This window comes from Apaloderma vittatum, unplaced genomic scaffold (genome assembly GCF_000703405.1).
Source record: "Apaloderma vittatum isolate BGI_N311 unplaced genomic scaffold, ASM70340v1 scaffold40826, whole genome shotgun sequence".
Taxonomy (NCBI): domain Eukaryota; kingdom Metazoa; phylum Chordata; class Aves; order Trogoniformes; family Trogonidae; genus Apaloderma; species Apaloderma vittatum.
The window spans coordinates 1-27,854 of NW_009722975.1; the positions used below are offsets into that span (position 1 = coordinate 1).

Sequence of the window (27,854 nt, forward strand, 5' to 3'; positions counted from 1 at the left end):
CCGTGGCCCCTTACCTCACCGATGTTATCCGCATCCTTCAGGCCACCCTCCTCGACCACTATGCCGAGGTCAGGCGTGAAAGTTGCCAGTGTGCAGTGGCCTGCGCCCAAGCCGTGCCAGGTGGGGGCCCAGGGCCGGGCAAAGCAGGGAGCGGTGGGCTGGCGTGAGCCTGCGGTCTCCTGGGGGGACAGGGAGCGAGGTAGGGACCGGTAGGAGGTTACAGGGATGCAACCAGGAGAGAGGGAGAGAGATAAGTTGCACACGCCCTGGGAGGTGTGCTTTGCAGGCCTTGGAAGATCTCTTGGAGAAGAACCATGCCAGGGATGGATGCTGAGTTGTTCCAACATGTGGGTAATAGTGGAAGGAGGGGGTTAGGGGAGTGCCTATGGGATGCTATTGTAGTATATATTAGTACGTAGTATAAAGTTAATTAATTCTGCTACATAAATGCAGTAACATTAATCAGACAGCTTTTCATGGTGTTACAGAAATCACGTTGCTCCAAATCTGTCACCCACCTAGACAAAGGCATGTTTAAAGTTTCTGTCTCTCTGCCCTAACAGAGCACTTCCATATGCAATCAGAATCTCTGATAAAGCCCTTAATGCAAACAATTTCGCACCAGCACTACAGAGTTCGTGTTGATGTAATTCAGGCTACTGGAGCAGTGATACAGTTTGGAAATGGAAAGTCTGTGGATGATGTTCTCTCTCACCTGGCCCAGAGATTATTTGATGAGATTCCCAAGGTGTGTTTTTCTTCATTTTTTTCCCCCCCCGGATTTATTTTACATCTGTTTCAGGATGGGGTTTTGGTGTCCCCCTCTCCTAATTTTAATCTTTCATCCATTTAGCTGAGATATGTAAATATGTCACGTATGGGCTTTGTCAGTTGTAAGGTATCCAAAACCAGGGTTGGTGGCTGGTTCAGCTGCTGTTTAATTCTGCACACTGTTGAAGTTTTTATTTTAATAGATGCATTCAATTCTGTCTTAAATTCTTCTGTCAAATCTCTCTGGGACTTGATTCTGTGGCCTTTGCAGATGCTTAACAACACTTATGGTATTGGTTCCTTCATAAGGTGCAGCTGAGGCAGTAATTTTAAAAGGTGCAACTTAATCATAAGTAAAATGTTTTAATTTTTTTAAATTTTTTAATTTTGAGTGGGTTTATTCACATTATTTGACTTAGTTTCCTTTTCAGGGAACAGAGAAAATTGTCTTCTGGAGATGTGCTTGGAAAACTTCAAATGCCATGTACATTTCTTACATTTTAAGAGAAATGTTAACTGAGAATTTAGAGTTTTCTGAGTGTCTGCATGTTGTCTTCCTCTCAGAGATGTGGTTTTGTGCAGCAAATAGTCTAAGACCAACTAAGCCAGAGTGAGAACACAAGAGGGAGCATGATAGCTTGCATGTTCCTTAAGATGCTTGCTACAAGTGAGGAGGTCTTTGGTACTTTTAATTTCTTCTGAGGTTATTTGTGCACTTTACCAAGTCTTATGGACCAAAAGCAAATACTACTTTTTAACTTTTCCTGGTATTTTCATGACATATTTAAAATAGTCTTTCTGTATCCACGTAGGTTCGGCACGCTGTGACAACTGTCGTTGGAGAATGGTTGTTGCACCTACGAGATAGATATTCATATTTTCACAAGCTGATCCCTTTGTTACTTGGCAGCTTTACTGATGAAATTCCTGAAAATACGTAAGAAGATGCCTTTTTCCTCCCCCTAAATAGTTGTTGTACATGGATGTGTTTCTGTGGTCGCAGATGTATTGCTTGGAGGGAAAAACAAGAATTTTTTTTTTCTTAAACCCAAAATGATAGCGTTATCTTCAGTGATTTCTGTTATGTTGTCATGCTACGTTCAAGGAAGTATGAGGGAGATGAAGACAGAGGCAGAATTATCCTTTGGAAGAAGTGACCTCTGTCCACTGAGTGCAAAAGAAGCATAAACTCTCAACTTAATGTGCCTAGGTTAAGTGGCAGGAATGCTTCCATCCTTCCAGCTGAATTTAGGAAATACAACTTTCCAGAAGTCTTATTTTAAAATGCTTTTCTTTGAGAGGTGTGATGGTATAAACTTTTATTTTATGTCTAGGCAGCTGGCTTGGACTTACTGGGAAAAAATAGGTTTGCAGTGGGAGAAAGAGAATGAAGAAGATCTGAAGGATAAGATTGATTTTGGCATTTCACCATCTCATTATCCCAAAGGAGGTAAGTGTTGCACTGAAAATGTTTTTGACTTCCTGAATAGTCCCTGAGAACTACAGTGCACTAATGACAGCTGAGCAAGATGTGTAGTATCCATCAGAAGATGCAATGCTAGTTAACATATAGGGTAATATATATATATGTAATATATATGTGTGGGGTTTTTTTATATATATGTATAATGCAGCATATAAAAGACAGTATATAAAATCAGGTTAAATTTAAAGTTGAAAAAACATTTGTTCAGTAACTGCATTCAGGTTTTCTGTTAATCCCAAAATGCATTTTGGAGCAAGAGGTAGAACAGTGATGCAGAAGCAGCAGAGAGTTCTGCATTAGCCAGCAGCCAGGTGCAGAATGGGCCCAGAGGTGACCGGGCAGGAAGGCACGATGGAAGGTCATGTGAGCTGAATCCTTGAATAATGAAAACTAGGCACAGCGTTAGTGACCCACAGAATTGGCGTGGAAGAAAAATTTGCAATGAAATGGTTTCCAACTTCTTTCAAACTTCCCAGTCAGATACTGGGATGCTAACTAAAATCTGCCAGTGTACATAAAGAACATGGGAACAGAAGCAGTAATTTTCTTTATTATATACAAAAAAAATAAGATATGCAGCACGGGTAGGTTACTTCTAGTACCCTGGAATGTACAGGTAGCTTTAAAATATTGCATTTGCAATAGCTTGAAGCTTATTTCCTGTGTTACGTTCATAAAGTTAATGTTTAAAACTATGCATGTGGGTGAGAGAGAGGGTTTAAATGGGCCATTTATTGATTTCTGTACTCATATTTGACAGAACAAAAACTCTTTTGGTGTGAAAGAACAGGTTCATGCTTGACTTGTGCCTACGTGACAATCACATCACAGAATACCCAGCAGCAAAATCCTTTCCATGACAGTGGGTTCCGGAGTTCGTTCTTCTTTGAAATTGTACTGCTTTTTTTTTTTCCCTTTAAAGTTGTTTTACTCAGTAATGCTTGAATGAAAGGGGAAGCACTTCATAATGGTGATTGGTTTGACAGAACTGTTTAGCTTTGAAGACAGGCAAGTTGATCTGTTATCCTTTCTGTGTTTTTTTCTTTTCTCCTTATTTTATATATAATATTACCTCGGGGGTTTGTAAATGGTAAAGAATGCTTTTACTTCCACTAGTGATGGCAGAAACATATTTCTTTTTTGGCAGTCGGAGAATTTTTTAACATACATAAACTGATGAAGTTGAGTGTCAAAGCTCCAGGCATTTATTTTACAATGACCATGATATAGTGAAGGTCATAAACAGCTTCATACACTGGTCCTTGAGACAGTCGTTAGCATTTATATTTATATTGCTAATGCTGTTACCTTGTTCAGTTTTCTCTAGGTGTGTATTGGGTTTTGTGGGTGTGTATACAGTGTTTTGTTTTTTCTTTTAGAAAGGGTCCTCTATCAATTTCTTCATCATTAAATGATGCTTGCCTCTGAAATAATCTTCTTAGCACAATAAATACACTTCATGAATTTGGACAACATTCCAGCCCTGAATTTAATTGACTTTTCCTGCATCTTGCTTGGTAGAATGATGCGGTTAAGGCTTGAATGTGACGCATTTACACACACATGTATATGTATATACCTACATGTAACTAAATAATATTTTAAAGAAATGAAGTAGTTTTGGACTCAAGTCCCAAGTAAGTGGTAACTCTTAAGATATAATTTCCTGCTGCTTATCTTTACTTGTAAATTGTATGTCTTGTTAACATTCAGGCTTTATGTGACACAAGAGAAGAAAAATTACAGGAAAGGATGATTCACTACTTAATCTTATAGATGTGAAACTTTATCGGAGACATGAAATATACCTTAGTTTCAAGTAATAATTTGTGGTGTCCTAGCACAGATTGTGTATGTGAGTGAGTTGTTACTATGCTTGTCCTTCCCCTCCATGAACATTTGCATTTTGCTTTAATATGATAATGATGGAGTTTAACACTTTGTTGCCACTTCTGACGTATTTAAGGCACTGGAATATCTTTTTACAACTGCGAGTTTATAGCATGTTTTACTTAACTGTCTTGGTCTAGCTGTCAAGCTAATGAACCTGACATGAGCCTCCCTGTGCTTTGATCTCCCAGTGACAGATATTGCAGGTCAGAGGGAGACTAGAGTTAGACCTAAAACCTTGTGTCATCCAGCCAACTAAACAGCTTGCCATTGAGCACCAGCAGTCATTGCCTTAGGATACAGGTGCAGACAGTTTATAGCAGGGAAGTCTTTGACAGGAGTAGCTACGGGGATAAATGCCTGCATTTGAACATCTGAAATGAAGGAACTGCTGATAAAGAACCGGCCAAATTCTTTCAACAAAATTCTGCCTCGGGTTAAATAGGATGCCAGTCTGTATTTGCTGTCTCAAGCTGATTTCTTTATTTGACCTTTTGCTAGTCATTGTCAGTTTTCATAATCCATTGAAAGAAAAAGCAGCAATTCATGTCCTGATGCTTGAGTTTTATGTGATTTTTTTTCCTACTTTAGGTATTTCATAAGCATTTCTATAAGCCTTCTTTATTCTTCAGACTATTTACTTTAGTCTGTTTTCCCTTTAGCCTTTGTAGTTACAGGGACCAATGCAGGAAAATATCCTGAGTCTGCTCAGTCACTTCCTTTCTGAGTATATATTGGAGAACTCAGTACCAGAAAGGAGAAGTGCACTCACACATTCAATGTTTTTTGATGCCTCACAACGAATAATATTTCTTTCTTAAAAGAGTAGGTGAACATTGTGAGTAACAATTCTAAAATGGTGGTTGTCAGAGAAGCATTTTTCAGATGTTGCTTGTAAAAGCATGACAGTGTAAAGGAAAAAAGAGATCTGTAGAAAAAGTCACTAAAAATATTTATTGCAGTGCTTTGGAAAGCTTTCTGTGTCACTACAGAAGTGGAAGTTTGATAGTAGCTTGTGATATTGGTCAGGTTGCTTCTCTGAGTCTCAGCAATTTATAAGTGAGCTAAGATGTGAATTCAGTGATTGCCAAGACAGGCCAGTACGAATTTGCTCTCTACAAGTCTGTATCTTTTATTGAGGTGGGAAATATGTATTTGTAATAACTTTGGAACTGTGTTGAAAAACAGAACGTAACGACAAAACTCCATTCTCCACAAAGTCTTTACAAATTAATTCAATCTAAAAAACATAAAATTTCCCCCCTCCCGACTCCTGTATAGTTTTTCATACCATTTTGAAATGTATTACTTAATATAAAAATTGGACAGTTTGGAGAGGCACATCATCCAGCTGCTTTTCCTGAAAAGACCTTAGAAATGAGATCATATAATAACTGTCGTTTTTAAAATACTATAAGTTTGCTTGGCCTAATCTATTACCCAGCACTTGTACAAGTCATAGCACTGTTCCTGCTTTTTATTTGCCTGATACACTTTTAACCTTTTCCTTTAGGGGGCACAACTGACACTGTTTTACTGCAGTTTATGTCCCCTGTACTGTTTGTGACTTCTACCTTTCTTTCACCCTCCGAATTACATTTAACTCAGGGATACCACAACATTTGCATGCAGAAGTTTGTGTTCTATTTTATATCTGTGTGTTTCAGTTTAGTTTTTTTAAAATGAGATTTGTGTTGCTATAAAAATGTAAAGGAAATTATTAAGCTGTGTTTTGTAAAATGGGTAATGTCCCATGTTCTTTTAAGTTCTCTATCTCATCCCCTTCTGTAAATATTTTAAAATACATAATCTAAATCACTGTTCAGTGATAAATACATAAATTTTCAGAGAGCTGTGTGGAGTCTAAATTCTGCAATATGTGTGTATATATATATATATTAGAAATGCAACTTGTGCAGGTAAATTCCTCAATAGCATTTGCAATGTCTTGTTCCATGCTGAAGCAGACACCCATACCTCCTACCCTGGAGCCTTTAAACTTTTCTAAGGATTAATGTGCATTGACTTTGATATTTCTTTTTCTTTTGGTTTTGTTTATTTGTTTGTTTTCTTCTAGTGACTCGACCAGGACTAGGTTGTCGGGAACTTGTGTCTAGAAACATCTCCAAAATGCTTCCAGGTCTCTGTCATGATATAACGGACTGGGTTGCAAGCACAAGAATAAAAGCGTCCCAGCTCCTGTACACATTATTGCTACATGCAGAGGATCACATAACGCAGCACATGGAGTTACTGCTTAGAACTTTATATCAAGCATGCTTGGATGAAGAGAAAGAAGTGGTTAAAAATGTAAGTTTAATCTTTTGAAGTGTCTGTTGTACACTGAATAAGGATCCTATCCTTTACAGTCTTGAGTCAGTCTTCTGGGGGTTGGTCTTTCCTTAGGTCACTGGAAATTGCCCATAACTGAAGGATCAGGCTCTGCTTTTTATGGGTGTTAAAAACATGTGAACATTATATACTTAGTTACTTGCCTACTATGTTAAAATAAATGTATTCTTGTGCTATTGGATGCAAATAATCCAACCAATTTTGAAATTTATTAAATCAGACCTGTCTTTCAGGTTCCTGCTATCAGTTGAGCTGACCATTAAATTAATTTCTAAAATTATTGTATGCCTTTTTTTCCTTTTTTTCCTCTGCAATTGCTTGTCTTTTTTAGTACTAATTGCTGTCTCTCATTTTTTTCCTGAATTGTTGCTCCTCTTTCCCCAATTTTTACTCTGTTATTCCCTTCTAGCTGTTCCACCCCTTCTACCTCACTGTTCAGAACCTGCATCTGACCTTTGACCATATTCCCTTGCAGAGAGATTGAGCTTGTGAATTAAGCCGCTCACACACCGGTCCATAGTAGAGAGAAGTAAGCCTGGAATGCTGTCAGAAGGCATTTTGTTGTTTCAAAAAGGGATGTACGGGTCTTAGGAAATCAAAGCCCCAGGACCGAAGTAGGAGATATGCCACTGCACATATGCAGCTTTTCAGGTTCCTTAGTGCTTGTATAAAATGTATAAGAAAACATAAATAATTAGGGGAATAAATGTACACGGCCCTGCTATCCTAGTGTCTGTTGCTATAAATGTAAATTCGAAAGTATGTGTTCAAGGAGCACATAGTTTTGCCTTGCCTTTTTTTTGACCGTACTCATCTCTTTCTTAGAATTCCACCACTAATCTCACAGATGCATCCAAGAGATTTATTCCCAATTAGGAGGTGGTTTCTGTATTTAATTTTACTCTTCCTTGTGCCAAAATTTGAAATTCTGTAACTTTTGTTTGTGAATGCCTTTCTTCTCCTTAGTGATGCTACTTCCCTAGGTACTGTGATTATCTCCTCTATCATTTGTCACTGTAGAACATATCACAGAGCAGCCACCAACTTGGAAAATGTGCGTGTCTTTCTCCAGCCTGATAATAGCAAAATGAGATGTATAAGAGTGAAAGACCAGATGGTCTCTTATCCCTTTTTTTTCCTCCATCTTTACTTTTTTTTTCTTTTCCCCATACAAATGTATCAATTCATATTTTTGAACTATTTAACTGTTCCACTAGTGTTGACTGGTGTGTGTTTGGCTTAATTTACAAGCTCAGTTAGATAAATGGGTTAGGAAGAAATGTTCTTGTTGCACAGGTAATGGCACCACAGGTTACTCTGTTTTTATTTGTGCACCTGATTGTAAATATTGGGCATCAGTCAAGGAGTAAGCTCTGGTGAGATGGTATTTCGTGTGGAATACAGCGTACCAATATGTCTGCAAGGCGGAGATAGGATCGAATGGCGCAACTGTCATGGGAAATACATAGCAATTTAAGCCTTTTCAGTTAAAGAAGCAAGAGGTTGAAAACAGTGGGCAGTTTCCCCATGGCAGTGCTTCCACGCTAAACCAGATCTGTAATGTCGGTGTCAAAATATAGTACAACAAAAAAAATTCCTCTTTCAGAGTTTTATTGTTGCTTTTAATAGACGAGTGGTGGATGCATTAAGAGTGTGCCTCAGAACAGCGTTTAGAAAACCAAATGCTAACCCACTAAATCTGCAGCATCTGGAAGTTGTACACTTCATTTCCATGCAGTACTTTTTCATGGAAGTTTATCTGATGCTGGGAAGAGTGCTGCATGCCTTGTTATGTGCTTACTTGAACACACGTCAAGAAAATTTCTTCATGCATATAATCATTACTGAGTGTGTGGAAAAGGCCTACAAGGCAACTGCTGAAGCATTTAAATAGCAGCTGGAATCATAAAAAAGAAAGTGCTCGTGATGTGTTGAATGATCTTTGTGTTTTCAGGAAAGTCTTCAAGTTATTTTTGTTAATTTTTCAGTGTGTGAAAGCAGCAGGATTGATCGGAACATTTGTTAGCCCTAAGCTGTCATTGAGATTAATCACATCAGCCTTTGGGAAGACACCAAAGCCATCTTACATAATGGTTCTAACTGCAGTGATTCGAGGTAGCCCAAAAGAAATCTTACAGCCCCATTTGGTTGATCTTGGCAACACACTGTCACAACCTGGAGTTTGTCAACGATCTGAAGAGGTAAGGCTAGCTGGAAAATACACAACACACCGCAGATTTAGACTGGTGGTTCTGTAAACCTCTTTTTGCCTTATTCTCCTTAAATGCTCCCATTCCTATCCCTCTGGTACACACCCACCCCACGCTGTCTCAGGATATAGTTGTGGACATGCCTCTAACACAACGCGGGAGCTTCCCTGTCCTCCCTGGGCCCTGTCGTGCTCTGCTGGCCAAATCTGGTAGTCCCAAAAACTTGCCAGCAGTCCATCCACTTAGCAGATGTGGGTTCAACTACTGGCTAAGTCTGAAGACCATTTTCCTGTTAGCATTTGAAGTGCATTCATCAATTGCTGTAAAAGGAGGCAAGAGATTCTCTTCACGTGGAATGGAGATTTTTAACTTCCAGGTTGTTTAATTTTTTTTCCCTTTCAGTTGCTCAGATGTGGAAGCAGATCTGTTAGAGATGCACAAGAAGAATCCCTACAATTTCCCCCACAAATGAAATCTCAGCTTTCATTCTACCAAAAGTTTGTTAGGCCCCTGCTCCTAAGATGACCAAAAAAGGGCCAGTGCTGTGCCTTCAGAAAACTCTGACTTCACGTCCAGTGCAGACTTGCCTTTAAACCACTTATTCATGTGTGTAGAATGAATCTACCATAATTGTCTTTTTGAGCCAATATGAGATGTATGTTTGAAGTTCTTCCCTCATTAGGCTTCTTCCCTAATGAAATATGTACCACTGATGCAGGAATTAACCTTAATCTCCATGAAGCATGTGATGATTAGGAACTCACGTAACCAGGAGCCCTATAACCTGCCTATAACAGTTGGCTGAAGTACATCTGCAAAATTACTGCGAGATCTTGAGCTTACCCACTGCCATTTGGCATTAGATCAGTGACACGTTCATCTGCAGGTGAAGTGTTTGGTGCAATTGTCCCAGTCCTTGGTCATGGAAAACAGTCTCTCTATTTTAACAGCAAATGCTGCATAGACACTCTTGAGCTAAGAATTGACCATGTCTGTGAGATTAATAACATTTATAGCTACACTATTCCTAGACTTGATTTATTCTTTGGAAGCAAATTTTTAAAAATGGCCCCTTCTGTTTGCTGACCGTAATCTGACAGCTTTGTGGAATATCTGATGCAATTTGCCATAGAAGTTATTGCATCCTAACTGACAATAATACTGACTTCAGTGGGTATCAGCTGAATCAAGATAGCATGCATTGTTTTGCATCAAATTAGATAAATTGGCCGAGATAGAAGCAGACGCTCAGGTTTTCTTGGTTTATATTTTTAGTAGTTATTGTTCCGTTCAAAATAGTTAAACATGGATTAATTAGGGGGCCAGTTAACTCAGTTGATTAGAGCGTGGTGCTGATAACACCAAGGTCACGGATTCAATCCCCATTGAGTCCCCATGTGTTGCCTGATCTAGTTGAGAGGTGTCCCTGCCCATGACAGGGAGGTTCAATTAAAAGATCTCTGAGGTCCCTTCCAGCCCCGGCCATTCTATGATTCTATGATTCTAATATTTGAAAGAGTTGTAACAAATACATGATTAATTAACAAGTTACACTTCAGAAAGAGAAAGTACCATCGGCAAGCATTCCAAAATGCTTTGAGGTTTTTATTCACAGTGGAGCAATTGTGTGATTAAAAGCAGTGTCATTTATTTTGTTAACAGGACAAGGTAAATATGAACGACTAGTGTGGGAGGAAGATTATGTTGTATTCTTTAAAAGTAGCATGTCAGTAATCAAAGAAGTAACATGCAATTACCAATATGTTACCAATTTAGGGAATTATACAGTGCTCAGATTTTCATTTCCTATATCTTTCCTTTAAAGAGAATGTTATCTTTTATAACAAAACAAATTTATGCTTTTGTTAAAAAAATAGGTCTTTTATATGGAGCAGTTGCTTTATTGTGTACAAGCATTGATTGAAGTATGCCAGGAAGACTGCAAAGAAATTACCTTGCAGCTAATGAAAGTTTTGGTGACAATAATGGCAATACCATGTTCTCAGCACCTTAAAGAAAAGGTAAACTATAAGCTGGTTTAATATTTTCGTATGTTTCTGATTTTTACTGTGGATAAGGCACTTTGTTTTAACAGAGAAATAATTATTTGTCTTGCTGTTAGGTTTAAACCACCAAAATCCTTAACTAAGAGCTCATCCACAAAGACTGGGAGAGTTGGAAATGATCTAGTGTTGCGTGACCTTGACTGTACCTCTCTGTCTGTCGGTCTCATCTTTTTCCATAGCTGAAGTTACTTTGGGTTTAGTCTGTTTAAAACAGATAAAGGTAACTTCTTCAGGAGAATAGATCATTAAAATCTTATTTGTAAGAGCTAAGAACTTGTACAATCCTACTAGTTTTCTCTGGAGATTGCGTCTTTTTCAGTTGTACACGTGTGTGTATAGCAAACTCAAATATGATATAGATATATAAGTTAAATGTTTAGATACACATATAACTTCAAATTCATCAGGCTCACTCTGTTAGAATGAAAGAAGCATAAGGGAATACTTGGATTCTGTGTTTAGTCATAAAACTGTTCAGCAAAGATCTATCCCTGTAGCACCATTGTGGTGGTTAGTTAATATTTAGAAGTCACCATGAAGGCTGGAAGATCTATGAATGTTATAATTTGTCAGTTAAAATATTGATATTCTAGGACAGGAGGTGTTCAAAGGTTTATGCTTGTTGCTGCTTTCTGCAAAACCTGGGGCTTGCTGTTGGCGGTGGTTGAACTGTTGATGCTTACTTTTTAGGTGGATATAAGTCCCTGGATTTTTCTTAATATTAGATTGTATACAGGAGTACATAAAAAATTCAAATTTATTTTCTGACTGTTAAAGAACAATTCACCTATAGATCAAGAACACAACTAGCCTTAGAAAGGTGCTAGTTTCACAACTGATTTTTTTTTATCTTTAGATGAAGATCAGACTGATTTTACAGTAGTTGACCTTTTTACCTCCCCACCAGAAGCAGAAGCTAAAATGTTGCAGGAATGCTTTAAAAATCAAAGACATCTGTAGGTGTCCTGATAATAGATGAGCTTTCTTGGCTAAACATTATCTCACCCCCTTATTTCTCTCTTCCTCTTTCTTCCCCAAGCTAAATATCAAATAAATCAGCAAGCCATCCTCGTGTAGTACAACTGTGACCGATCCAAGTTGTCTTTTTTCAAACGTGCGCCGCAAATACTTTGGTTATTCTACTTCCACTTCTCTTGCTCGCAGGCATGGTATTCCAAAGGCCTGCACAGCATCAGTATTTATGGCCCCAGAGCTGACAGGCTGCCTCCAAGAAAGCATCCACTTAGAAAACTATTCTGAAAGAAGTAAGATAGAACAAAGCTTGGAGCAAGTATTGAAAAGACTTTGCAGGTCCAAGAGGTACAGTGTGAAGATCTGCCTTGTGGAGCACCAGTGCCAGAGTGGGATTTTCTGGGGGTTTGTTTTGGTTTTGTGGTGTGGTTTTGTGTTTTTTTTATAAACAATCTGTGCAAGTAAACCTTGGACAGATGGATGTGGTATGTTTTGCAGTATCTTTTCTGCTTAACCCTACGGTGTTTTATCAAGTCGGCAATGTCTGTTTAAAACAAATTCATACTCCTACAAAGAAAGCAGTTTCATCGAGATAAATCCTGACTTTCATGTACTGAAAAGTTAATCTCCCGTGATTACTAAAGGTTTAAGATGTTCCTGCAGTTACAGATGATTTTTAAAGTTGACAGTACTTTGGATGAGAATCCTTTTTCTCATTAGCTGTTCTTTCAGCTAGACAGATAGAAAATCTGGCAAAAAGATTACATAATTGCAATATTTCAGTTTTGTCACAAGGACAAATATGGCTTGTGGTTCTTTTTGCCATTTTTTTCCCCAGTTACTGACTACTCTAAAGCTTCAAAGTGAGCTGTACAACTTGCAGAAGGCAAGAACTCCCCGTTAAAACAGCTTAAGACCATATAGAACGAATGTCTTATATCTGGCTTTACAAGTGTAAATTTGTTGCTCAGAAAAGGAGTCTGTATTCAGGATCAAAACATTTTGAGTATAAACATAAATTATTCCAAAATTTGCATTACAGAACTTCAATTCAGGCTTCACTGTGAGAGGACAGAAGGTGACAGAGATGAGGGAGACCACAGCTGATGTGACCCGATAGCGAACACCCACAGTCTCGCTTGGTTTTGGCCCCTTTGCTTTGTGTTTCTTGGTGTTTCTGGTTGCTTAGGGCTAAAGAAAAAGATGAAGACCACCAAGCGAGCACTTTGGGATCGTGATGAGGAGTAAGTTTTACAGCCCCAAATGGGCTGAAGCCGTATCAGTTGTTAGAGCCTGTTAAGCATCTCTTCAGCTTGTCAGTGATTTAACTGGTGACCTGAAGATAAGATTTTGTTTCATTACCAGTGGCCTGTGCTGTCTTGGCTGTTATTTCAGCACATGTTGATCATTAGCATGAAAAGAATGTATCAGTAAACCTGTTAGCTTTCAAATATAGGAAAGAATCACCTGATTTTTTCTTTTTAACTGTGCGACGGTTCTTAGTGGGAAGATACAATATGCATCAGTCTATTGGCATATTTAATTTATTCTCTCTTTCTAAATTGCACTGTTGAAACTCCTCAAAGAGTTTATTTTAAATCACCTGTGAACAATGTATTATTTTGTATCTCTTGTTCAATTGAAGAAAACATCTTGCAGATTTTGATGGGATTAGTAGCACAGAGCAGTTTTTTCATGATACATTCTGTAAAATGTTCCATTTAGTTTGCAGATAAATTTTTTTACAGAGAAAATGTTTTACATATCAGTTGTTCTGAATTGTTTTGGCTGGTTGGCAGAACACTTCCAGAAAGGAGAAATCTGTTGTGCTTGAGGCAGCAAACTTGCTTCAAGAATAACCTTTGTCCTTAACAAATCCTGATTTTTTTTTTCCTTGAAATCTCATTTATTTTCTCCACATCTGGTACTTCCATAATAACATCTTTGTCTGGCAAGTGATTAGTCTGTAAAACTCTAAAGGTCCTAGACATGTTTCATCTAACTTGTGTGATTGAGTTCAGCTTAAAAATATTAAAAGTATGACTACCATTTGCAGCTCTACCGAACCACTTGGCATCAAATGCTGTCCGGCACAGCGCTGTACCATGTCCTTCCCTCCCAGAACTGGCCGCACTGCCGACGTGTGTGATTTCTCATAGGGGTTTCTAACGGTGTCTTGCTACTCATTCTCGATTCACTGTCCCCCAAATTGCCGAAGGCAACAGAGGCTGCTTTTGCCATGCTTTTAATCGTCCTTAGAGAAGTTTTGTGCCTCTGGTAGGAGTCTCCAGGAATTATAAACACGAATTTTCCCTTGCTTTGAAATACATCTGGCACAAGTGATTAAGAAAATCAATGTGCTTCCTTGCCAAGCGTGATCACATCTGGAATTCATTTAGGAGTTCTTTTTACGTGTTTTATTTCTCCGTGTTTTATTTGCCTGAGTGTAAATACAAAGACAGTATTTCAAATGTAACAGTGAGTTTTGCTACTTCTAAGCAACAGAACTTGAAAGTTGAGAGTTCCTAAACGAACCTGCCCAGCTACTGTAAAGAGAGAGCATCCTGCAAAATTAAAATTGAGGGGAGAGGGAAAGTACCGTGTCTTCTGAGGTTCAACAGCAATAATTTTTGGAAGCTGCCATAGTTGGCTAGTTGGGAGTGTGAGAAATTCGCTCTGTGATAATGTTTTAAAGCATTCTTAAATTAAGGAGAAAAATCACTACATCTTTGAAACTAGTAAGAACTTTTTTATGATGTGGTTAGATTTTTGGATAGGTTTTCACATGGATTAGAGATTCTTTCATTTTACTGTTACGTTGCTGTGCTCCTTCTGATTTCTTTTTGAAATCAGGACAAATGTTTCACTTTAAATAGAAGTTAATGGATATAGTATATGCAGGCATTAAATATCAGTCTTAATTGACCAAGTAGAACTATGGATATCTTCTTCTATCCTTCCTGTTCTTATGGTGTAATTAAGAGTTTAGCAGTTGTTTATCTTAACTGAAACAATGTTGAAAAAATTGTCCTGTCTCTGTTTTAACAGGTAGAGGAAACAATGTCTTCTTTAGCTGAAGTGCAGGGATTGGACAGTTTTCTTTATCTCTACAAACAGCATATAATTCAGCTTATGGAATGGGTTTCCGTATCGTGTGACTGTTGGACGTGCTATTCTCCAGAAATATTACAGTTGGATGTCATTGCAACTCATTCAGGTATGACTTATTTAGTAATAATCTCCATAGCCTGCAGACACGTTGTGTTTTATAATGAATAGTGTGATATTCAGAAACTTCACAAGAATATGATGGAAAGCAAAAGCAAAAATATTGAAGCAGCTTAAATTCCAAAAGACTTCTCAGCAACAGAAACATATTAAAAGTTTTTATGTAAAAGTAAGCTTTCAGGTGGATGAAGTAGGTCAGAATTATGGGGAAATGAAATAATGTGGCTTGTGTGACCAAAAAATGTATCTATTTTTTGCATCTATTCACCAGTCTTATAAAAGCTACTCTATTTCTATGCAAACATTTCCTCACTTCTGTTCTTCTACACATTGCTGCATGCAGGTTAGGGAAACAGTTTGGCATACGCAATCCCAGAATGGCAGGGGTTGGCTGGGACCTCTGAAGATCATCTAATCCAACCCCCGTGCCAGAGCAGGATCACCCAGAGTAGATCCCATAAGATCACGTCCAGGCAGGTTTTGAAAGCCTCCAGGGGTGGAAGCCCCACAGCTTCTGTGAGCAGCGGGTTGCAGCGCTCAGTTACCCTCAGAGCGGCGAAGTATTCCCTTACGTTCCCCCTGGCTTCAGAGCCACACGGCGAGCGTTGCTCTGATGCAGCTCTCCAGATCGCATCTACAGGCAGGGCATGCAGGCACAGACAGTTCTTCCCACCTAGCCACCTCTTTTAAGATGATTAAAATGGAGAGTCCTGTTTATTTGTGGTTTACTTTTTGTTAGTAAAAAAGGAGGTGTAGACAGCTACATGAGCTGTAGGTATTGCTACTGTAGAGAGCTAAGTGTGAACGGGTATGATTTGAGGGACTGTATCTTCTGCATTTAATCCTTGAGTCTCAAAAAAAAAAAGCCTCAGCAAATCTACGTGAAGCACCCACTTGCTGGTTTGTGCAGCAACTAGCATATGTACTTTTTTCATATGTCGAAAGAACAAAAAGTTTTTTCAGTGCAAGATCTGAGAGGCCAACTTTTCTATATGTTTGTGCTCCCATTTCCATGACTGAGGGGCTTCTAGACAGTTGTCTCTGGTTTTCCATAATGCTAAATAAATCATCAGATGTCTGGGCAAACATTTTGGCTCGCACCCAACACTGGTAGTATGCTATTGTCTGTGTTTTCTGTCTGACACAGCAGCTCCTAGAGCTATTTTTTTTTCTTTCTTTCTTCTCATTCCCACATATGTTGGTTTTAATCAGTTTAATCAGGTCTACTCATTTCAAATTTCTTAGGTTTTACTGTTTTTCAGGAACATATGCTTAAGCCAAAATTAGCAATGTAGTTTATTTTCCATCTGTTTTATTTGCTGTTACGAGTTTCATACAGTAGTAGTATCTTCTAAATGTCTCAGAACTCTCATGAAGTAATGTATTTTTGAATAAATACTGTGAAAATAAAGACCTATTCGCTGGCACAGATATTTGTCAAACTGCAGTTCAACACCCTATGTTGTTTCAGTCTAGACAGTGGAGATTTGGGGGGTTTTAATTATTACTTTAAACATAAAATTCCCAGATAATATTAAATGCTATTGAACTTGTTTTGGAGTCTTGAATACTTCAATCTGTTCATTCCATGTATAAAGAATATTCTTGTCAGCAGAAATACCAGTGTTGTGTCCCCTTCTGGGAGGATTTGCTGAATGACTGGAGTTGAGTGGAATATGCATCACAAGGATGCAAAACTGAAGAAGTTCCTAGAGGAAGGTAGTTCATTGCAAACACAGAGCAGAAAGAGCATTCTACAGCAAGAAACTTGCAGAAGAAAGCATGTGTATAAGTCTTTATGTATTCTTCCTCTTTAAAACCATCCAAATGTTCATCTTTATCATCCAGACCAACACATTCTGTGGTTATCAAGGAGAAAGGCATGAACTTCCTTCTGGTTTGGGAAAATAGTTTCTTCAAATGTTGTGTGTCATGGGTTGGGGCTGGGCCGCCCACTAAACAATGAGGTTAACAGTTGGGGTAACAGCTTAGGGGTGGGGTTTTTTGTTTGTTTGTTGATTGTTTAGTGCTGAAATCAGAATTCATCACGGGATGTGAAAATGATAACAAACTAGAGAATGAATTTGGAAAATATTTTCATTTTAAATGACTTCTAAAATTCGTATTTTAGATTCTCTTGTAAAATGCATTTAGACATTACTTAAACAGAGATAGAACACTGCTGCAATAATTGTATTATCCAAGTTCCAAGGCTGACTCTTCCTGCACCGTTGGGAGTCACAAATGTCTTTCCTTGAAAGCTGTACCTGCAAGAGCTTGGAAGAAGAAAAAAGCATAGTTAATGCTGCTGTCTGAAGTGGTGTCATGGTCATACCACATTGAGTATACTTTTTCATTAAGTTCAATGAAACCAAAACTTTGTGCGTAGCCGCAAGCTCTCAGAGCTACACAGCGTTAATATCCTCCCCCTCCGCGTTAGTCCACCCCAAATGTCATCTTGTACCGCTGGTCCCAGCAACTGGAGAATGCCATGGGGATGCCTGTGCCACGTAACGCGACGTAGCGCAGCAGAACCAAGCTGGCTGCATGAAATGTAGGGTAAACTCATCCGCAGGGAGCACCAGGTGCTGCCGGGGCTGAGACTGTGGGTACCCAAGCCCCTGGAGGGTTAACCTGGGTGTCTGTACCCAGCCTAGCATGGTGTAATGTGGATACATCAACAGCTGCCAAGCAAGAGTGGAAAGTTAAGTACTATTTTAATACCAGGCATATTACAAATTTTAATGCAGTCACATATTGAATATCTAAATAGAACTCATTAGCACTCTGAAATAAATCTTACGTGTTTATTTTCTAGGTCCTGTCATAGGTGAAGCTCTGAATAACTTTATTCTCATTCTTAAGACGTGTCTTCAGCCAAACAAAGATCCCCAGATGCGGTTAAAACTTTTCACTGTTTTATCACAGTTGCTCCAGAAAGCAAGTGAAACTGTCAATTCTCAGGGGTAAGCAGAGTTCTAATTTCACACAGCTGTTTGAACGCTACAGTGGCATTAAAAAATAAAGACCGTGGTAGTTATTTAACCCCTCTAATTGTGTCCATGTTAGCATGTCTGGAAGAAGGACTTTCCCACCGTCTTCTACATAGTTTTCTTGCTATATTTTTTAAAAGTGTTCAGAAGGGAAGAGTGCAATAATTTTCAAAAAATATAAATAAATTGAAGTCTGGACTTCCTCCACTGTAGTCTTCCTACATCTGCCATGATGGGGAATTAAAATGGATGTCATGCAGATCTGGATAGTTTTCAAAAAATAAAGAGCTGTAGTTTTTAAAAAATATGCTTGAGAGCTAAAATGGGGATTCTTAGGAAAGAAATATGGTGGGGGTAGTTGGTTTTTGTTTTTTCCTTTTTCTCTGAGCCAACTCCTAAATCCTTAAAATTTGCCTATAGTCATTGTGAGGAAGCAATAAAACACCTCAAAAAATGGGTGTTCAAAAATGCCCGTGATAGAGTGTGATGTTTAAAAAAACATTGAACTAAATGTTTGATAAGGAATTATTATGACTCTTACTGACTAAACATGGAAGTCTCCTGTTACTTGGTACTATTTATGAATTGCAATAACTATAATTTACAGAGCTTATAAAGCCCCTCCATTTATAACAGCGCCAACAGTGGGTCTCTTCTGTCATTATTAATTTAGCCTTACTAGCAGTGCAAACACTTCTGCAAAGTTGTCCTGAATACATCAACTGTGTCTGCTCTGCTTTTCTCAGTGCCTGCTGCATTTAGGATGTAAGTGTATTCTGATGCTTTTTTTTCATTTTTAACTCTTTGAAAAGAAACAACAACAATCATAGGAAGCATTCTTCCTAAAAGTACTTTGATAGCAATGGCCAGTTTTTTTCATGATTCTGATGAGCATTTTGGTATGTTGAGCATCTGTTCGGGTTCCATGAGGCCACGTTAGTATGAATGTAGATGTCTTTTTACCATTTTTAGATATGTTTAGTGTTTTTGTCGCCTGCATCCTGTAATGGGGCGAAGGAGGAGGAACCCTGGTGTTCCCATTCAGTGGGGGATTACAGGCAAGCTGAAGAATATCTGCTAGTGCGTACCCAAATAGATTTTGAGGTAGCAGACTTAAAATGGAATATAATAAAGCTGCCCTTTTTTAACTGAAAGCTTTTGTGACAAATGTGTTGTTACCTGTTTCCATATTTTCAGGATCGATGTTAAAATCCATATTCATATGAAAGATCTCTTTGTAGTCAGTGGATTACTTGCATAATCATGTAACTGAGTGATAGTTACTAGATCAATCTAGATATGCAAGAATCTTCCTAAAAGAAAGAAGAGCACTTTGAAAACTATTTCAAGTGTTCCAGGATCTGACTGTTTGGTGTAAACTAATCTGTTGTATCTCAGATCTGTATCATCTGAGAATGCAAAGACCTTGGAGCCAAGAAGCATTATCTAGTGTTCTGTGATACCCTGAACCCAACGATAGTGCTTATTAAATGTGTAATAACATATTTCAGTCTAAAAATGGGATAATGTCACTCTCCTATCTATTGTCTTTTATGGTCTACTTTTACTGTCCTTTATTCACTGCAGAATGCATGATTAGCTGCTGTTCATCTACCACACAATCACATTTACTCTTTTCTAAACTTATTTTTAAACCATTAAATATCTTTCTTCTTCCAAAGTATTTAATGAGCTTCAGACCTGGTCAGTAGGTTAGTCTTGCTGACACTTCTTCCCCACACCTTTTCAGTTATGTGCTCCCCAGGCCTTCCTCAGGAATAGGGTTACAGATTACAGCAGAACAGAATTTGTAGAACTGAGTAAAATTTTCTGTTCTGCCTCTCACTGTGATCGATTGCAAATGATATAGGCAGTATGACATGCTGTGGCTCGTAGGTAGGAGTCACTTCTCCAGTGACATGTAGCCTTATTCTTTTTTTTGTTTCTCACCTGTACAGTCGGTTTGTAGCACTTCTCTACCTGTGAGTCTCTGAAGTGCTCAGGTAAGTATATTAAGCTAGGTCATGTAGGTACAGCTGGTGGAGAGAGATAGTCAGTGCAGGACTGTGTGTAGAACATCATCCAAGAGTAAACTTGAGTTTTGGCAGTAGTCAAAGTAAATAGGATGAAGAACAAAATCTTTTCAGCTGCAACGCAGTCAGTTGTTTAAATAATGGAGCCAAAGAGGGCAGAAAAACGGGCTAATGAGTTGCCAGGTTCACTAGGATTCCCAGGAACGGGAAATTAGCAGCGTGGAAAAAATAGAAGAATATGTTCCAAAGTGATAGTCTCTGTGACTGTAGCCATGAAGCACAGCAGCTCTCCCCAGACAGCAGTGACGGAAGCTGTTTCGCTCAGGGCGGTGAAGTGAAGGGCCTTTTGTCAGGATGAGGTGCACCCGGTGAGGTTATCAGGCCTGTTTCTGTGAAGAACGACTCCTGGCTAAGGATGGCCCAGTCTAACTCGTAACGAGGCTCTGTCTGCTGAAAACGAGAGCAATGCAAGTGGGTTTTACCAGTAGGTTTATCTTCAGAAACTCAAAAGCAGTAGAGGGAGCTAAATGACTCTTTGAAGTCTCGATCCTACTTAGCACTGTCACAGCAAACACTTTCATGTAGAAAGTAACATGAAGGTTTTGTGTTTGAAGAGTTGTTTGCAGAACGTTTTTGGAGGTTATGGTTTGTAAAAGCAAATCTGATTTTTGTTTCAAATTACCTGGATTTACAGTGTTACATTTGGGAAAAGCAAAAACATACACTGCAAAAATCCTGCATAACACAACAGTCCACAAACTTATAAAGCCAAGTGCAGGAGTGCCAGAAAAACAGAAAAGGAAAGAAAAGAAGAAAAATGTATAAAAAATAATTTACAATGGAATGAAAGTTTAAGTATACAAGTCCATAAAATGGTGATAGCACTTTTAATGTAAACCCAAGGTCTTCTTTTTCTGTCGGCATAAGAGCTAGCTATTGTTGTATGCACAGATCACATTTTAGTTATTTCGTAGCCAGTTGAGAATGAAGTCTCAACTCTGTAAATACAAACAGAACACATGAGGGATTTTCTTTTATGGAAACTAAGTTATTTTAGAACTAAGCTACATAGATTTACAACAGTAAGATCCGAAAATGGCAAGAGGGAGAGTTTAATTGCATGAGCAACAGCAAAAAATATTTTGTAATCATAGAGATAGTGTAGTGAAGTAGTAATAAGTTCTGGTTACACAATGGCATTCACTGCTGACAATAATTTGTTTAGCTCCTTAAAAATCATTCTAACAGTTTAGATAGAAAGGCTTTCAGTTGTTACGCTAAACACAGTTGTGTGGTCATCTAATTTTGTTTGAGTCTGACGTGACCGAGTCAGATAACTGCCAGATTCTGCTTCACTGATTCTATTTCAAGGCACTAGAACAAACACTCTCACAAATAGCATAGCATTATGGTTAATGTAATGCTGATGGATTTTACCTTTATGTTTTGACAAATTGTTTTTTCTTTATGGTTTAACAGAAGGCTTTATTACAAGCAGAAGCAGCTAGTGATCAGATAGCACAAAGCTTTTATGGGCTTTGGAGCTGAAAGGAAATTTGAAATGGTGGTGGTCGCTAGTTAATTTTTTTTTCCAGCAACCTTTTGAATATAAATTATTAATTCTTAAAATTGTGTTTAAAATAATAAATCTAAAGAGTTTTGACAAATTTAGATGTGCCTAATGGGATGTCAGATTTCTTGTTATTACTGAATCTTAAGTGCCATCTGCTGGACAGGGAGCAAGAGAGGATCTCTGACTTTCGTGGAGACCGAGTGCTCCCTCAGCCCAAGGAGCTCAGCACCAGCCAGGTGCAGCTATTTTCGTCATCTTGGAGACAGATTTTCGGCTTTGTGCGTGTGCAGGAGATGACTGAGGCCCAACAGGCTAACTGCTCACATTTCAGTCAGATCACACCTGCATGACACGGTCTAACTATGGTGGGTAAAGGGTAGTTACAGGAAAGAAGTAGATAGAATTACATTTCTTATTATATTGATGCAGTATTAGTACAGAATTTTTTATTGCTGGATTGTCATTGCTGGTTGATCTCTAAGTAGTACTTAGTGAAAACTGTTTGTTGTTAACATCTGCCCATTATGTTCTGTGGCGTGGATGGTCACAGCCAGGCACAAATGTCTCTTTGATGCAGCAAAGTGGTTTTTTAGCTGTGTGTGAGATCTGTATCTTTTTCTCTTAATTTAAAATTGTTTGAGCTGGAATTAAATGGGTTCAAGGAAATAATGCCCACTGCAACGGCTGGCTCTCAAAGCAACTTTTAGCATTATAATAGCCCATTCAATCGAGGAGGAGGAAGCATCATCCAAAAAAATATCACAGATTTGTGTGTTTGTAATGAAAACAAAGGAGTACTGGGACTGGCACCATCAGAAAATCCTACAGACCTCTCATCCTTGAGAGAGAGGAGTTTCTCAACCAAGGGGAGGCTGAAGTATTCTGTGCAGACTCCCTGCACTATCAGTAGTTCAGGTCTCATCAATAGCATTCATACTTTTCACGTTATAAATGCTTTTCACTGGACAGTCTCAAAGGGCCTTACAAATATTAATGAACCCTCACAGCCTTCGTACAGGATGTTATCTCCACTTCACAGACGGAGAAAATGAGACGGAGAGAAGGTAAGTAGTTTACCAAGATAACAGTGAGTCATGGGCATTGTCTGAAGTGGGAGAAAGTCTAGCCTCCCCTTTCCATGAATGTTAGGTATTTGTTTAAATATTATCTAGAAAAATTAAGTTATGAGAATGTTATCACATACATTATAATCATGTCGGCTTGTAAGATTTTATTTATCTTTTTTTACAGTCTTTTTTTTTTCTTTTCTGCTTATGTTTCTATGACAGAAAATTCTCTTTTACATCCTGTCAGTCTCTTTATCACTTTCTCCTGAACCTTTATGTTGCTTTCTTATTTTTGGCTTCAGGCTGTTCCCTAGCTACCTTGAGATTGTGATAAAAGACATACTGGCTCCTAATCTGCAGTGGCATGCTGGAAGAACAGCAGCTGCCATCCGCACTACAGCTGTATCATGCCTTTGGGCTCTTATTCACTGTGAAATGCTTTCACCAAAAGAGGTAAATTCTCTCTTTCTTGTCAAATCTACTTTGAAATCTTAGGCAGGAACGCAAAATACATGCAAGAGGAAAAAAAATAGAAAATAATAAATCCTTTTATTGTAAGTAGTAGTTTCAGATGGACACAGAGTTTTCATAATAAAATAAATTAATTGTAATTGAGTGTTAATAACTGAAGTGATTGGTAGTGGAAGAACAGTGGCACCGTGATAGGGACCTGAGGGCAGCAATAGGGTGAGCTGTAGAACTCGCCATCGTCAAATTTTGGAGGCCTTTGTTCTAGCATAACGTCAGTTCTGTAGCACAAAACACCAACCACTACCAGCACAACAACCTGATGTTACTGGAGCCCCAGCCAGGGCCTGTGCAGCAGCGCTGGACATGCCAGGACGTGATTTTGTGTGATGTGACAAAGACAAGTTGTCTGGTTGCCTTGGAGCCCACAGGTCTATTTAGAGGAAAAAAAAAAAATCTGTAAAATTTCTGGAAAGGGCAGGAGGACTTGAGATGGAACTTGAAGGGTATCTGTGGAAACTGAAGTAGAGAGCTAACAAGGAGTACCCTTAAAGAGACCTTACCCACCATAATGATTCAGGATTAATTGAACCTGAGGGCGTTTTTGACACTTCTTTGCTAACAAAAAGAGCATTTAGAAATTATGCATTAGAAATATGTTAAAGGCATTCTAAAAAAATAAATGGAATTAAAATGTTATTAAATGTTCCTAGTCTTTACTGTCTTTATAACAGACATTAATTGAAAAAGTGCTTACACTGATGTAATTGGTTCACATATACAAAAACAGTTATATCAGAGATTACTGTTCTAGTTAAACATTTTTTCTGCATCAGTGCCTATTAAGGCCTTTTTTGCGTTCCTGTATACAAAACGTGCATATATTCATATTTAAAAAGTCAGTAAAATATTGTATTACAAGTCTTTACTTAAAAGCTTCCTTTTAGAATAAGAGCACCATCTACTGGTACACACACACAATCCTTGCATCCAAGTTACTTTAAAGTCTTAGTAACATTTTTTTTAAAAACAAAAAGGCAAGTAAGCTTAAGCTTTTACAAGTTACATAAAACTCATCTGCATATATACTGAGCATTTATGAGCTGGGTGATTGACTGGTGGATTTTCGTTTTCCAAGCATGCTTAGAGGCAAAAATAAAGCTGTGTAACATACAAGATTTTCGGTTAACTTTCTATTTTTAAATTAAGCAAGCCAGTGTCAGTCAGACCTGATGGTAACTGGTGAAACCAATAAACGTATTGTTTTAGAATGACTGAAAAGCTGTTGTTCTTCTATGCTTTTCCTGTTAATTGTAGGTCTTAGAAGTCAAAGATGGGCTAATGCACGAAGTCATGGCTGCCATGGATGAAGACTCTAAAATTACTCGACTGATGGCTTGTCGTATTGCTGGTGTTTTTTTAAAAGTCTGTGGGAAGCAGTTTGATAAAGATGCCCTTACCAAAACTTACACGGGTAAGTGTGAAAGTTTAAGTTATGTGGTGGGGGTTTTTTAGATCAAGATCTCTGTTTTTGAAGAATTACAGTTGCTTTTCTACTTGAAGAATCATAGTTAGCTTAGATTTTAAGAATGAAAAGCATTGTGCTGGAGCAGTACGCAGATTCACTGTACAGCTTCAGGATTCACAGCTGGTAGCAGTGAAAGTACTAACACAGACTAGGGAATGACAAAAAGTGCTGTATGTCACTATGGCATCTGGCTTTAATTCCACATAGAGAGCAAAAGGCCTTTAAACAGTCTGAGGTGCAAATAGGGACAGATTTTGTGTAGGCTCAGTTTCTCAGCCATTCTTATTTCACTCCCATAGACATTCTAACACTGTTTTTGGTATTTTAACTGTTTGGGTAGTTCTACCCACAGTAATTTTATAGATATTAAGGAAATGGAAAAAGTAAAGTGCTGTATAAAATCGTACCATTAGTAGCATTTTTGCATACGAGAGGCAATTTAACATCTTAATCGTGCAGAGACTGAGCCACAGGCTTAAACTGGTGAGACTGCTTCAAGTGTCTCAAGTACACATACGCATCTTAGAAAATCAAGGTGTTGGGTGGTGTTGAGTGTGACTCCAACAGCATTTGCTTCTTGCAAGGCCTTTCCCTAGTAGCTTTTGAACTGCAGTATTTCATTAAATTGAGGTGCTGTAGTGCAGACAAGTTGATGTCCTGTGAAAAGAAAAGCCCTCAGCTGAGCGGAGCCGAGCATTAGCCCCGTTATTCTGCATTAGGCCACTAGATGGAACTGCACTCAATTGTTACAGTCTTTGCAAGGCTTGCCAGTATTTCATCTGCATCGCTGCCTAGTTTAGACTTTATGAAATAATGTTCTAACTATAGTGAAAGCAGAACAGTAATGCATTATATAAATGGCAGGCACATTGTTCTCCCTGCTGTGTTTCAGAGTGCCAAGAGCAAACCATTTCACTGTACCATAAATAGACCTGAATAGGTAGTGGGTTGGGGTTTTTTATTAAAAAAAAAAAATATTGAAAAGAAGGAAGAAAAAAGCCCTAATTTAGAGCACTGTAATGCCAAATAGAGCTATTATCTGTAGTGCTTCTTAGGGTGATGTTTGAATGCTAAACAATGAGTCAGGAGAAGAACGGCCTATGCTATGTCATAGGATTTGTGTTCTCAGAGATACATACAAATAAATCGGACTTTTCCAAACTCAGCATCTTAATGACTGATACTTTTTCTTACATGGCACAGTGGAAATCTAACAACAAACATTTTTATTTTGGAGAAATACATGATCAGACAATTGTCAAAGTATATCTCTGCATCTTGCATATTCAAATAGTCTGCAATGCAGTCATTCATGGAAACAGTAATATTTGATAGAAAGACTGTGCTTTACAGAGCACAGAAATACTTAAAATCTGTACTTCTGTAATGCATTAGTACCCTGTTGGAAAGAATACTAGACAATGTTCAACTAATGTAAATAATTTTGTACATTTCTTTTAACGTTTTTGACAACATAACAATCAGTAACAGTGCGCTGTGTGCTTTTCGGAACAATGTACTGTGTGTATTCACAATGCTCAAGCCAGAAATACCTCATAAATGCAACAATAATTCCAGTGATGGCAAAATACATTTGTTTTCTCAAATGCAAAAGATAACTTCACTGTTTACAGTACTGTTTTGTGATGTGTGTGGTCCTTTTCAGAAGTTTTAAAGCGTCTGGATGATGCTTCCTGTGATGTACGACTGGCAGCTGCTCACACCCTAACCAGCTGGTTTAAGTGCTTAAAGGAGAGTGATGTGAAATCTTCTATGGAAAGTCATATTGAGTTTTTGTACCAAGAACTGTTGATATATCTCGATGACTCAGATGAAAATACCCAAAATGCAGTCCTAGGTAAGACTCTCACTCATATGTATTTTTAACAACGCTTTTAAAATTATGTTTTCGAGTGTTACGTGAAAGTCGCACATACAGCTAGAGGCTAATCCTAACGGGCTGGAAGCTTTCCTTTGGGTTTCCATGAGTATGAGCTCAGAACTTTTACCTGTAGCAGAATGTAATATTTTATCTCGCACTCACCAGAGGGGGAATATTGGTGCACCTGATGTATCAGAAGACTATAGGTGATAAACAGGGTATGGAGCCTAAGCATTGCAGGATGTGACCATATCATAGCTTGCTTGATGGATTCGGTTGTTGTAACAGCGCAACTTGTAGAAGAACAACTTCTAGTTTAGGTTTCAGCTACTTTGAGGGAACTTGGATAAAGAAATGCAGAGCGGCTAATGATTTATCCAGCATATCTTTGTTTTACAGAAGTTTTAAAAGAAGGAAGTGTTTTCTATCCAGAACTGCTCGTGAAAGAAATTGAGGGGGTTGTACATAAGCATCGAACGCCAGTCTATTGTAATCAGCTACTACATCACCTGCAGTCAGCCAAAGGATCAGCTTCATGAGTCAACACGGAAACTTTAGTGAACTGTTGTATGAGAAATCTGTACGATCTGGATTACTTCCGTATTTTCACATGCTTAAGAAAGGCTGAGCAATAAATAGATTGTTTTCTCTTTGTAAGTTGACTATTAGCTCATTTAAAAGTCAGATTGGTACAGATTTTATGTTCTTTGCCATTTAAATAGTTCTTTGTGTTTGCTAGCAATAAAGCAACGTTTTGATTTACTTTGCATTGGAAGTTTTTCAGATAAAAGGTTTAAAGGAGGAACGTTTTTCAGGAATTTGACATTATTTATATTTGAGAAAGATAATTTTTTAAAGCAATAGTCAAATTTATTGAGCTAATTCCACAAGGACTCAGTCTTGCAAGGAGCATTTCAAAAGCTGGATAATACTCAGACAGAGTCAAGTCTGTGAGGATCATTTTTATCAGGGGAAAAAAAACAGTGAAACTTCTCTTGCATAGTGCAGCAAAAATCTTATAATGTTTTGAGTACTCATTACGCTGGTGTAATAAGGACATATTCTGAGTATGTGTCACTAAAGGAGTAGTTTTTCATTGTCACTGTGTTACATTTCATAACCAAGAATAAAGCTAACCTTTTCTAAATTAAAGTTTATACATGGGAGGAAAAGTGCTGATTTGTCATTTAGAATACCAGTATTTATATTTTTGCATTAAATACGTTGCATCTGCAGGTTTTCCTGTTTATACCATTGTGCCTTGGAAAGCAAGCCACATTTGTTTGCATGTTACTTTGAAATTAAAATTCTGCAACATTAGGTTAAAGCTTAATT

At 38.1% G+C, this 27,854-nt stretch overlaps 1 protein-coding gene across 1 annotated transcript; it reads left to right on the plus strand.

Annotated features, from left to right (window-relative positions):
* Window positions 1-5: 5 nt before the first annotated feature.
* Window positions 6-27,058, plus strand: HEATR2 (HEAT repeat containing 2; the record flags this gene model as incomplete). Its single annotated transcript, XM_009871947.1, has 13 exons — window positions 6-120; window positions 564-748; window positions 1,584-1,708; window positions 2,106-2,221; window positions 6,225-6,457; window positions 8,488-8,700; window positions 10,587-10,730; window positions 14,796-14,964; window positions 17,794-17,941; window positions 22,944-23,094; window positions 24,427-24,583; window positions 26,304-26,495; window positions 26,919-27,058. Coding segments are annotated over 13 exons (2,088 nt in total), but the record flags the coding sequence as incomplete, so codon positions are not given.
* Between the last annotated feature and the right edge of the window lie 796 nt (window positions 27,059-27,854).